At 43.5% G+C, this 12,827-nt stretch overlaps 1 protein-coding gene across 3 annotated transcripts in view; it reads left to right on the top strand.

Annotated features, from left to right (window-relative positions):
- The window catches only part of LOC144690622 (ephrin type-B receptor 2), a 1,056,594-nt gene that overhangs the window by 935,773 nt on the left and 107,994 nt on the right, over positions 1 to 12,827 (top strand). For all 3 annotated transcript variants that reach the window (XM_078558305.1, XM_078558307.1, XM_078558306.1), the window contains one exon: positions 9,188 to 9,403. In XM_078558305.1, coding sequence (XP_078414431.1) covers positions 9,188 to 9,403 — 216 coding nt within the window. The remainder of the gene's footprint in view (positions 1 to 9,187; positions 9,404 to 12,827) is intronic.

The following is a 12,827-nucleotide window of genomic DNA, read 5'->3' on the forward strand; positions in this document are numbered from 1 at the left end:
TGTGAGGGCGGATGCGCAGGAGATGGGCCGGACACGGTTGAGGGCCCTGTCAACCACCGTGGGTGGAAAACCTTGATTAAGGAAGAAGGAGGACATGTCAGAGGAACTGTTTTTGAAATCATCAGAACAGATGCGACGGAGGCGAAGGAACTGAGAGAATGGGATGGAGTCCTTACAGGAAGCGGGGTGTGAAGAGCTGTAGTCGAGGTAGCTGTGGGAGTCGGTAGGCTTGGAATGAATATTGGTGGACCAGAAATTGAGACAGAGAGGTCAAGGAAGGGAAGGGAAGTGTCAGAGATGAACCATGTGAAAATGATGGAGGGGTGGAAATTGGATGCAAAATTAATAAATTTTTCCAGGTCCAGACGAGAGCATGAAGTGGCACCGAAGTAATCATCGATGTACCGGAGAAAGAGTTGTGGGAGGGGGCCTGAGTAGGGCTGGAACAAGGAATGTTCCACATACCCCATGAAGAGACAGGCATAGCTGGGGCCCATGCGGGTACCCATAGCCACACCTTTTATTTGGAGAAAGTGAGACGGGTTTAAGGAGAAATTGTTCAGTGAGAGAACAAGTTCAGCCAGATGGAGGAGAGTAGTGGTGGATGGGGATTGTTCGGGCCTCTGTTCAAGGAAGGTTATGCTGGAAATGTATAAAACGCTGGTTAGGCCACAGTTGGAGTATTGCGAGCAGTTCTGGAATCCGCATATAGGACGGATGTGATTACACTAGAGAGAGTGCAGAGGAGATTTACCAGGATGTTGCCTGGAATGGAGAGTTTTAGTTTTGAGGAGAGATTGGATCAACTGGGGTTATTTTCCCTGGAGTAGAGGAGATTGAGGGGGGACATGATTGAGGTATATAAAATTATTAGAGGCATAGATAGGGTAGCCAGAAAGGAACATTTTCCCTTGGTGAAGGGATCAATAACCAGGGGGCATAGATTTAAAGTTAGGGGCAGGAGGTTTGGAGGGGATGTGAGGAAGAATTTTTTCACCCAGAGGCTGGTGGGAATCTGGAACTCACTGCCTGAAAGGGTGGTAGAGGCAGAAACCCTCATAACATTTAATAAGTATTTGGATGTGCACTTGTGATGCCATGGCATACAAGGCCATGGGTCTAGTGCTGGAAAATGGGATTAGAATAGTCAGGTATTTGTTTGACTGGTGCAGACTCGTTGGGCGAAAGGGCCTTTCTCTGTGCTGTAGACCTCAATGACTCTATGACTAAGTAACTCAGGTTTCAACCTTCTATCTGAAAACAAAATCTTAGTTTCCAATCTCTACTTTTAGGCTACCTTCCTCTGGTACCATGTGAAATGGATCCATTCCAGATGGTGAAGTTCGAAAATAGACACAGATCCTTTCCCAGATAGAAGATTTATTCTCAGAGTGCAGCATTACAGATGTTCGCCATCTACCCACTAAACCACCCAGTGTCCCAGGCAGCCCCTTTTTATATGCTGCTTTTAAACAAACCAATAATCAATAAAATAAACTGATAAAGGGGTGACAGCCCCTATAACAAAAATAGAACTTATAAAAACGTAACTAATCAAACCAAAATATCATTTCCAGGGCTGACAATGAACTCCAGCCCTCGTGGAGCATACCAGTTGCGGAGGGTCTCAGCGTTCCTGCAGGCACCATGTTCCCTCTCCAGGGCCACACAGCCATGATCATAGCCATGGAAGAAAGGCAGACAGTGTGGTCAGACAACCTGCTCAACAGCCTGCTGCCTGGGCCTGTTAATGGCCACCTTAACTAGGCCTCGGAGCAGACTTACAAGGAGGTCCTCCTCTCTCCTCGCCCCGCTCCTCACCGGGTGCAACCCTGTTTTATATTCTCTTTTAAGTAAAACCAATGATCAAGTATAAACTGATGAGAGAGGGTGAGAGTCTCTGTTGGGGCACTGTAACGAAAAATCAAAATTTCAAAAGGAAACTTACAAAATCAAATCAAAATATCATTTCTGGGGTTGATGATGCACCCCACCCCCCACGGCGCTCATTGATTGTGGAAGGCCTCAAGTGTACCGGCAGACACCATGTGCTCCCTCTGAAGGGCGACCCAGCTGCGAACATAGCTGTGGAAGAAGGGCAACAGTCAGGTCGGATGACGTGCTTGACAGCCCACTGCCTCGACCTGTTAATGGCCGCCTTGGCCAGGCTGCAGGCTTGGAGCCAGCTTACAAGGAAGTGTTCCTCCCTCCTCACCCCCTCTGCACTGGATGCAGCCCCTTTTTATATTCTCTTTTGGATGAAACAAATAGTCAATAAATCAAAGTAATGAAAGTGGGGTGACAGCCCCTGGTAGGACACTATTACAGAAAAAACAAAAGTTTACAAGGAAACTTTGCAAATTCAAATAAAATGGTGTTTTCAGGGCTGAAACCAAGCATAAAGTGTCAGGGTATGATTTCCCACTCATGTTCCCTGAATATGAAACTTATGACAAATAGAAAAAATTAAGTTAAAATTACCAAAGCAAAAACAAGGTATGGCCTTGAGACTGTCACTTCCTAACAAAAGCAAGATCAGTTGTAAAGTACTTTCTGAGCCAGAGGCCCATCAATTGAACATTGAGGAATGTTTGGATAGTCTATTAAAATTAATGGATAAGATTTATAAGAAAGATGATACATTAAATGCATGCGTGACATGGTCAAACTTTGATAAATTTAGAAAGATGGGTGGGTTATTCCATTGAGGAATACATTATGGAATTTAGCACACTATATTGGATTGTGCCAAAGTGTCACATGTGGATAGGTTCCTGGTCTTAACTGAAGTTTGATTCTAAGAAAGAGACAATGTCTGAAGCTTTAAAAAGATTCCTGGGAAAACAGTCATTTCTAGCAGCCTTCATGGAACATTTAGCGGTGTCACAGAAAATGGAAGATTCAATGACCGCAGCATTTTGAGACCATTGGATATGGCAGGCATCAATACAACAGAAGCATCACAGAAAAAAAGGAATGAAGATGGAGACCTTTTTGGCAGATCTGGCAGGTGACAGGAGTGGACTCTGACACTAGGAACCAATTGTGTACCGACAACAGAACCTCTGATCATGGGAGGGAGGGATTCTGTAGCAGTATATCAGAAAGAGGTAGGAGGGCAAGTAGAGGCCATAGTTTGACCAGAACAAGGACTGCACAACAATCGAGGAACACCACTAGAAATAGGAGCCTTTATGATTGGGAAATTTTGGTGGCTACAAACAAATTAGAAAATAAATTAACAAGAGAGGCAAAAAAAAGGGTTGGACAATTAGAAAATACCAGGTGCCAGATAGGAAACAGCCAACATATCACACAGGTGGATATGTATTGGAGAAGTACTTCCTGATGGGACATATAAGGCTAAAGTAAGACTAATGGCTCAGAGTTTCAAACAGAGACTTAGAGATCAAGTTGTTAGAGTGGACTCTCCCATAGTAGGAAAAGTGATCTTGAAGATTTCCTTAGCTCCCTCAGCCACATAGTCTTGGAAATAAGTCAATTAATATAAAAGCCGCATTTTTACGCTATGAAAACTTTCAAAGAGAGGTATTTTTGAAACCACCTAAAGAAGTAATTGATGTCGAAGGGAAGCCATGGAAATCAAACAAATGTGTTTATGGATTGAATGATGCATCGAGAGTATGGTATTTCTGAGATAGATCTGTCTTGATGAAAGTATGTTAGAATCAGCTGAAAGCAGACCCTGCAATGTCCTACTGGTATCACAAAGAGAAACTCACAGGCATCTTTATGATGAATGCCGATGGTTTTCTCTGGGGAATCTCCATAGGCTCCACTGAGGAATTATTGATAAGATAAAAGGGGAATTTAAGAAGGGAAGTCAGGCTTCAGAAGCTTTTAAATATATAGGGTTAGACATTAATTAGAATAGGTCAGGAGTAACCTTGAACCCAGTCATATCTGGAAAGTGTTGATCACATCCCAATAAACCAGGCCAGAGCATCACAGATGATTTTACATCCAAAGAAGAAACAGAGCAGCTAAGAAGCTTGATTGGACAGATAAACTGGCCATGCACTCAAACAAGACCCGATGCCAGTTTTGTCATACTGAAACTTAGTAGTACTATGCTGAAACACACTACAATTGAAGAGGTTTTGAAGGCAAATAAAATTTTAAAGAAATTAAATTCAGAGAAATGTATACTCAATTTTCCAGTCCTGGTTGACCTGAAAGATATGAAATTCATTTATTTTTAGTGGTGCTTCACATGCCAACCTTCTGGATGGGTATTCGAGGCTAGGTTTATCATATTCTTTGTAGGAAAACATGGAAAGTGTTGTCCGTTTGCCTGGGAAGCCAAAAATAAAAAGGGCGGTTAAAAGTACTCTAGCTGCAGAAACTCTGGCTCTGGTGGATGCGATAGATAGACTTTATTTATCTAATGTATTAAAGGAATCCTATCCAAGGGAAATTTGGAGAAAGGTTTGCCCATTTAATGCTACGTGGATAACTATTTCATGTGAGGTAATGTGCATTTGACAAAAGATGCGATGAAGAAAAAGCTAAGGATTAACCTTGTTGTTGAGAGAAAATTGATCTCCAAGATACAACGAGTCAATGCAAGTTACCAACTGGTGGCCTGTTCTACAAAGAGGAATGCTTGCACTAATAAGTTATTGGAGGTCCTAGAAGAGGGACATATTGTACTGTAATGTGAGACATAGAATATGAAAAAATCATTTTGTTTCCTTTTTGATAAATTTTTAAAAATTGTTCGTGCCATAAAGTTTTAACAGATTCACCTGGGCTTCTTTGGGTGCTAAGACTGCCTGTAGCCCCAGCAGTGACCACCACTCCCAACCTGCACTTTTAGGACTGCAGAGCTGCAGGCCATTGATTGGAAGAAGCGACTGGAAGGGTGGTGGGATCTCGAAGCACCTGGGACAGGGACATGGTCAAGGGAAGGAGTAGGAGGGGGAGGAAGGTGGAGTGATAAGATGCAGGGAGATGCTGAGCAGAGGCTGACAATGCTCTTTGAGATCCCTCCTCCCTGCTGAACAGTTAGGTAAGCATTTTTAAGATTCTGCAGTAGTCCCTGCACATATGCTTGGTTCCCCTGAACAAAGGAGGACCAATGCTATCAGCATTCAGGGAAGCCTGTTTTCAGGAAGGAGCTTTAAAACAGGCATCAGTGCTTCCGATTTACTCTGTTATGATCCAATTAGTAACCAAAGCTGTCAAGTAACATTCGCGCCACACAAGTGCCAGGCAATGACCATCTCCAACAAGAGAGAATCCAACCATCACCCCTTGACATTCAGAAGCATTATCACCACTGAATCCCCCACTATCAACACCCTGGGGGTGATTGATTGACCAGAAACTGAACTGAACTAGCCACATAAATACTGTGGCTACAAAAGCAGGTCAGAGGCTAGGAATTCAGCAGTGAGTAACTCACCTCCTGACTCCCCAAAGCCTGTCCACCATCTACAAGGCATAAGTCAGGAGTGTGATGGAATACTCCCCACTTGCCTGGATGAGTGCAGCTCCAAAAATGCTCAAGCAGCTCAACACCGTCTAGGACGAAGCAGCCTGCTTGATTGACACCCCATTCACAAACATTCACCCCTTCCACCACTGATGCACAGTAGCAGCAGTGTGCACCATCTACAAGACGCACTGCAGGAACTCACCAAGGCTCCTTAGTCAGCACCTTCCAAACCCAAGACCATTGCCATCTAGAAGGACAAGGGCAGCAGACATGGGAACACCACCATCCAGAAGTTCCCCTTCAAACCACTCACCATCCTGACTTGGAAATATATCACCATTCCTTCACTGTCACTGGGTCAAAATCCTGGAACTCCCTCCCTAACAGCACTGTGGGTGTACCTACACCACATGGACTGCAGCGGTTCAAGAAGGCAGCTCACCGCCACCTTCTCTAGGGCAATTATGGTTGAGCAAAAAGTGTTGACCTAGCCAGAGATGCCCACGTCCCATGAATGAATAAAAAAAGGAACTTTTTGTTTAAAGTAGACAAAGTTTGAGATCCAAGGGAAGAGAATAAAGCTACACAATTGCACTTTTGTTTAGTAAATGAAATAAACTTTACTATACAAAGTCAGAAAAGTAAAACAATTTACTTTTTCTATCTTAACATTCAGAATTAACGAGGTACATGTGAATTAACAGGCAAACTGTGGTCAAACACACCACACCACATTAAATGGCAGATGTGACAAAGATAGATCTCATGGATTTCTCAACAATCCGTCTAGATGTCAGTGTCCACTGTGAGCTACACAATATCATTAAAACTCTGTTTCCTTCATGAGGGAGCCCAAGTCTTTACTTTCGATGATCTAGCCTCTGAATTCCCTCTAAAAATCGCTCCAACTAGGGCTGCCTCAATGACTGTGTAGCTTTTTATAGGTTAATCTCTTCTCTTGAGACTATGTTCCACTGACTTCCCAAGGTTGCACTCCAGCTCTTCCACTACCCCGAGCAGAGCAGAACACCACTGCTCCAAAGGTTTACGGAGTCACCAACCTCCTGTTGTCTTTTCAACACTCCAGGGCTTCTCCTGAGCCATTACTACCTGAAACCTGCCAACAGCAGCACGTTTGCTACCTGGAGCCTCTTCCTTTGCTCCTCTTCCCAATGGTTTCTCTCCACAGTGATTCCTAACAGTGGTCTCCTATAGGTGGCTCCTTCCCCGTGGTCTCCATCTCTGAGTCCTTTTTCCCTGGGTTCCCTTTCTCAATCTTAGGACTCCCCTTGTTTTGGCACAAAATCTGGGTTCCATGATCATTGTTTTTGTGCCACATAGGCACATTCCCAATGTCCCAGATGGCCGAGTCCTTGAACTAAGAAAAAGACAGACTAGAATGGAGCATGTGCAGTCTGTCACCTTCTTACAGTCTGCGCATGCTGAGAACTCTTGGGGCCGCTGGGAAATGGTGTCCTTGGCTTCCATCTGGAACTAGGTAAGTTCTCATTTCTTCACAACTCGAAGAACTTAATTCTTGTTTCAGGTGCAGAGCCAAATCGTGTATATTTCAACTTTTACAAATATCATGGTTAGAGTGCATGCATGGTGGGGGGTCGGCGTGGGGAGGGGGGTGCTGGGTGCGATGTGGACATGTGTGGCATGGAATGTCCATGTGTTCAACCCTACCATATTTCTAGCTCAGGCCCTTGTTTTAAGCCTGAAAAACTATCATGGCAGCAATCAAGCACCAACAAAGTCAGTTGAATGTTATTAGAACAATAGAAATAAGTCATAATGGCTCGAGATTCAATTATACAGGGCTCTGGTCAAATCACTTAAAGAAACCACTGCACATTTTTAAAACATACTTGATTAAATGTGGAGCTCGGAGAAGTAGGGATCTCGAAGAACATTGCCAGCCTGTGCTCAGCACCTTATGCATGATATCGAGCTCTGGGCACTCAGAAACAAGGGAGGTATTGAGGAGTTCATGCAGGATTTCATTCAGAGTGTCAGAGGTCTGAGTTATGAACCGAAGACTGAAGAAACTGAAAGAGTACTAACCAAAGAGGCAGATAGTAACTAATTTCAGGACTTAGACTGGTAAAATTAACAAAAACATGGCAGATGAAATTTGATGCAGTGAAATGTGAAGTGATACATTTTGGCAGGAAGAATGAGGAGCAGCAATGTGAACTAAATTCTACCCTTTTAGAAGCAGTGCAGGGGCAGAGAGACCTTGGAGCTGCATGTACATAAATCCTTGAAGATGGCAGGGTAAGTTGAGAAGGATGTTAAAAGAGCATTTGGGATCCTTGGCTTTAATAATAGATTCATAGAGTGCAAAAGCAAGGAAGTACTGCTAAACCTTTATAGAACAATGGCTCGTCCTGGGCACACATGAGGAAGGATGTCCAGGCCTTGGAGCAGATTTTGAAGAGATTTACTAGAGTGGTACCAGGGATAGAGGATTTCAGTTATGTATAAAGACTGGAGAAGACGGGAGTTGTTTTCCTTAGAGCAGGAAAGGTTATGTCAAGATTTGATGCAATTGTTCAAGTTCATAAAAAGTTTTGATAAAGTAAATAGAGAAAAAATATTTCCAGTGGTAACAGGGTCAGGAACCAGAGGGACAGTAGTAGGTGGTTGGGGGCAAAAAAAAAAACAGAGGCAACACACTTTTTATGCAGTGAGTTATTGTAAATGCCTGATAGGATGATAAAAACAGATTCAATAGTAACTTTCAAAAAGGAATCGGATAAACAGTAAAATGGAAAGCATTCATAGGGCTATTTAGAAGGCACAGGGGAGTGGGATTAATTGGGTAGCTCTTCCAAAGACGATCAGGAGAAAACAATGGACCTAATGTCTTCCTTCAGTGCTGCATCATTCAATGATTCACTGTGAGCTGGGTGTTTTGTCTTGAAAAGTAGACTTCTGAAAGGTGATGTTACAGAGAGATTTGATGGACTGTGTATCTGAAATACCACTCCACATGTAAATTTTCTATATTTTCCCTTTCCTGCATGGAGTAAATTCTGTTGATTTGAATATCAATCATAATGAATGTGTTAATTTAGCACTGCTGAGAAATGAAGTAGTAGTTGATCGGAATATTCATTGTTCATGGTATTTTGGTAACTGCTGTTAACATGACAAAGCTAATTCTTGTATTTCCCTCACACACTTTCACTGAGAATGCTTTGGTGAATGTTTTCTACATGCTGAATCTGCTCCCTCCATTGTTAGACTCTAGCTTCTCACAGCTATCAATGTCAGAAAACAAAACCATGAGTTCATGAAAACAAGAAAAAATATATTACATTGGTGGTTCTTAATTTTTTTTCTGCATAGTGAAACAAAGTCTCTTAAAACAACCCATTTTTGTTGGATGGCACTAATATTGAGCCCACCTGGAGTTAATTATCTGAAGCACTCTCTGGAGTGGCAATTATTTGGTTTTGAAACAAAAAAAGAACTGGAAGCATGCATAAGCTTCAGGCAGCACATGTGAGGCAAGGAAAAATGTTAAAGTTTCAGGTATAACATTGGTTATCTGGTTACTATCACATTGTTGTTTGTGGGAGCTTGCTGTGCATGGATTGGCTGCCACATTTTGTACATTACAACAGTGACTATATTTCAAGAGTAAAGCTTTTTGAGACATTGGGTGGATATGAAAAAAGTTATATAAATCTAAGTCTTTCTTTCTTTCTTTACCAGCAAAATGATGGACAATTCACAGTTATCCAGCTGGTTGGAATGCTGCGTGGAATTGCTGCTGGGATGAAGTACCTGGCAGACATGAGCTACGTGCACAGAGATCTGGCTGCTCGCAATATTCTCGTCAACAGTAACCTTGTATGCAAGGTTTCCGACTTTGGACTCTCCAGGTTCCTGGAGGATGATACGTCAGATCCAACTTACACAAGTGCTTTGGTAAAATAAACTATTGGAATAACTATTTAGCTTGTGTAGTATTGCAACACTCCCATTTCTATTAGCTATGAGGAGAGGTTGGAGAAACTCGGATTGTTCTCACTAGAGCGACAGAGATTGAGGGGGCGACTTGATAGAAATTTACAAAATTATGAGTGGCATGGACAGAGTAGATAGTCAGAAACTTTTTCCCAGGGTGGAAAAGTCAATTACTCGGGGACATAGATTTAAGGTGAGAGGAGAAAACTATAGAGGAGATGTGCGGGCCAAGTTTTTTACGCAGAGGGTGGTAAGAGTCTGGAATTCGCTGCCAGAGGAGGTGGTGGAAGCAGGTACGATGGTGGTGTTTAAGAGGCAGGTTGACAAATAGATGAATAGGATGGGAATAGAGGGCTACGGACCCCGGAAGTGCAAAATGTTTTAGTTGATGGGCAATATGATCGGCGCAGGCTTGGAGGGCCGAAGGGCTTGTTCCTGTGCTGTACTTTTCTTTGCTCTTTGTTCTCTTTGTTCATTTACCATTGCTTATTAATGACATTTTTAGTGAATCAACACAAACTAATGAAGCTGACATTGAGGGCCATTGGGTGAATGCCGAGATGGGTTGTTTAGAAGGCTCACAAAGGTTGTCTGATGCTTCGCCCTGGTTGTTTTATAAGCTTTTAGGCCCTCTAGCCATCACACAACATCCCCTCGCCCACTCTGCTGGTCCCTCATATGCCCCATAGCCCATCCATGCCAACTCATACCCATTACCCACCCCATGCCCCATCATAACCCCCATGTACACCCATGCCAGCTCCCTAACCATCACCCAATAGATACCATGGACAGACTTCTGAAACCATGTGGAGATGAAAAAAAATACACTTCTAACAATCTAATACAGCTCTCACACATACACACATGATAGTGAAAAAAATCTCTCATTCATGAAACTGATTCAAAGCTTTTAAATCTCAACTGTTCAATCTCTTATAAAAACAAACAAAAATCTATTCCGACTCCACATCAAAGACAGCTAATTCTTTAATAGCCTCGTTAAACTGCCAATAAATTGTCAACTCAAAACTCATTGCTGAGATAACTGTAGCTTTTGGAACTCAGCCATAATGACATCATAATAATCCTTGGGAAGTGTCAACAAAAAAATCTATTGAAACTGTGTGAACAGATGGTAATGTTTTTTCCCTAACCTATACCAAATGGTGTGTTAATCAAAGCAGCTCAACAGATTTTATTTATTTCTTATGGACAGCTTAAACGATTTTTTCAAGTTTAAAGAGCAAGGATTAAAGAAGAACTTCAGATCATGATACTTAAACTAATTTTAACCACCCTTCAAAAGCATTTATGACTATCCCATCAATTTGTCACTTCTACACTGTGGGTTAAGGCCCTTGGAACAGCCAAAATAGGGTCTGTTTGAACTTAGCACCAAGTCCAAATTTCTCTGCTGAGTTTGGATTCATGCGTGAATCATGTCCTGTTCCCTTCCCCCTACTGGTAAAAATTGGATCTGCTGAAACGGAGGCAGGGCATCTGTATCTGGGTCCCCCACACCACTTTTTAAAGGTCCACAGAGACTTCTCGACTCTGCAAAAATCCAGTCCCCACCAAAAATATAGTGGCATGGAAGTCCCTGGGAAGTATTGCATAACCATGTTGTAAAAATGACAGTGCATTGTTTGATCCAAGGAAATTTTGATGATGCTGAGTTATGCTGGTTATACACTGAAAAATCAGCAAGTTCAAATTTCCTTGACTGTGCCATTTCGAATGTATGATCCTAAGCTGTGAAAGCATCAGAAGGGTTGAAGGTGATTTTCTTTGCAAATTTTCTTTCATGTGTTTTGAACAGAGACGTGCATGTTACCAAAATGTTGTCAATCTCACTGTATTGAAATGTTTTGGACCCCAATCCTCTTCCGCATGTTCAGAAGGACTAAGCGTAAGCACCTATAGTGGCCTCTGAATGGGGAGAATAATGGATGAAGGAAAGGAATGAGTCTCTCCCTGATGGTCAGTCACCAAGGCAGGAGGCAATGGCCCAGTCACTGGACGGCATCTTGCTGAAGCATCAGAGATCTTGCCTGCTGGCTGGAGAGCCGGCAAGAAACTTGCATTGCCTTGTTTCAGGAAGGCCCACTGAATCACACGCCAATCAGGCAGTGTCAAGGCCACGGGTGGGCCTTACCCTGGCATCATGATGCTGGGGATGGGGGCCTCACTTACCCAAAGCTGTCAGCCAATCAGAGGCTCAGCACCACCACTGGAGACTGCTGCAGGAAAAACACCTACCAGAGTCCCAGGATCGCAGAGCAACCCAGGCTGCACATAAGTAATTTTGGGGTGGGGGAGAAGATGGAGGGTAGTGGGGTTGGGGGTGCTCATTGGGTGGGGTTCATAGGGAGAGGGGTGTAGGGGGGTCAGCACCAAGGGAAGGGAGATGGCCCTAAGTGGCCACCCACCTTCCTGATGTCCAGTCCCTCAATCAGGCACTGAGTGCCTTCGATGAAGGGACCTCCCACCACCCCTCCCCTGCCTGATGGAGGTGACAAGCTGGCTGCACAGTTTTAGCTGCCGTGCATGCCACAAGGGGCAAGTCTGCCTGCAGCTGGGTTAATACCAGCGGTGGCACGATGAGGCCCTTAATTACCCACTTAAGGGCTTCAACAGGCGGTGAGGCAGGAAGGTTGACCATGGGCCTTTCTGCCCAGAACCTAATTGTAGTAGAGGTTGGGATGGTTCAAGTGCACCACCATCCCAGCTAATTAGAAGCCCTTCCTGCCCCTTAAGCTCACCACCAGCAAGTGCAGAAGATTCCATCCACTGTCCCTCGGATTGATGGCTCTGCTTTGGCATGTATTACGCCAGCTTTTACATTCTGAAGTAATAAATGAACTTGACAGGAAATTTTGTGTAAATTGTCATCAAAAAATTTGGGCAGAAACCAAAGTAAATTTCAACATAATGATCAAGGAAAGTTGGAGTCACTCCCACACTTAAGCTCTCACTTTTTCCCCTCTCTCCCAGAATCACGATAGGGTTCCCCTTGTCCTCAACTTCCACCCCACCAGCCTCTGTGTACAATGGATCATCCTCTGTCATTTCCTCCACCTCCAGTGTAATGCCATTCTGAAAGGACCGTTCCCTCTGAGATGTCCTAGTTCACTCCTCAATCACCCCCTACAGTACCATTCCCTGCAAGTACAAGTGATGCAGCATTTGCCTTTTCCCTCCCTTCTCCTCACAATACAAGACCTCAAACATTCCTTTCAGGTGAAACAGTGATTTACACGAACGTCCTTCAATCTAATCTACTGTATTCACTGCTGGCAATGCAGGTCACTCGACATTGGGGAGATCAAATGCAGATTGGGCGACCACTTTGCAGAATACGTCTGTTTAGTCCTCCACTGTG

This window comes from Cetorhinus maximus, chromosome 15 (assembly GCF_964194155.1).
Source record: "Cetorhinus maximus chromosome 15, sCetMax3.hap1.1, whole genome shotgun sequence".
NCBI lineage: Eukaryota > Metazoa > Chordata > Chondrichthyes > Lamniformes > Cetorhinidae > Cetorhinus > Cetorhinus maximus.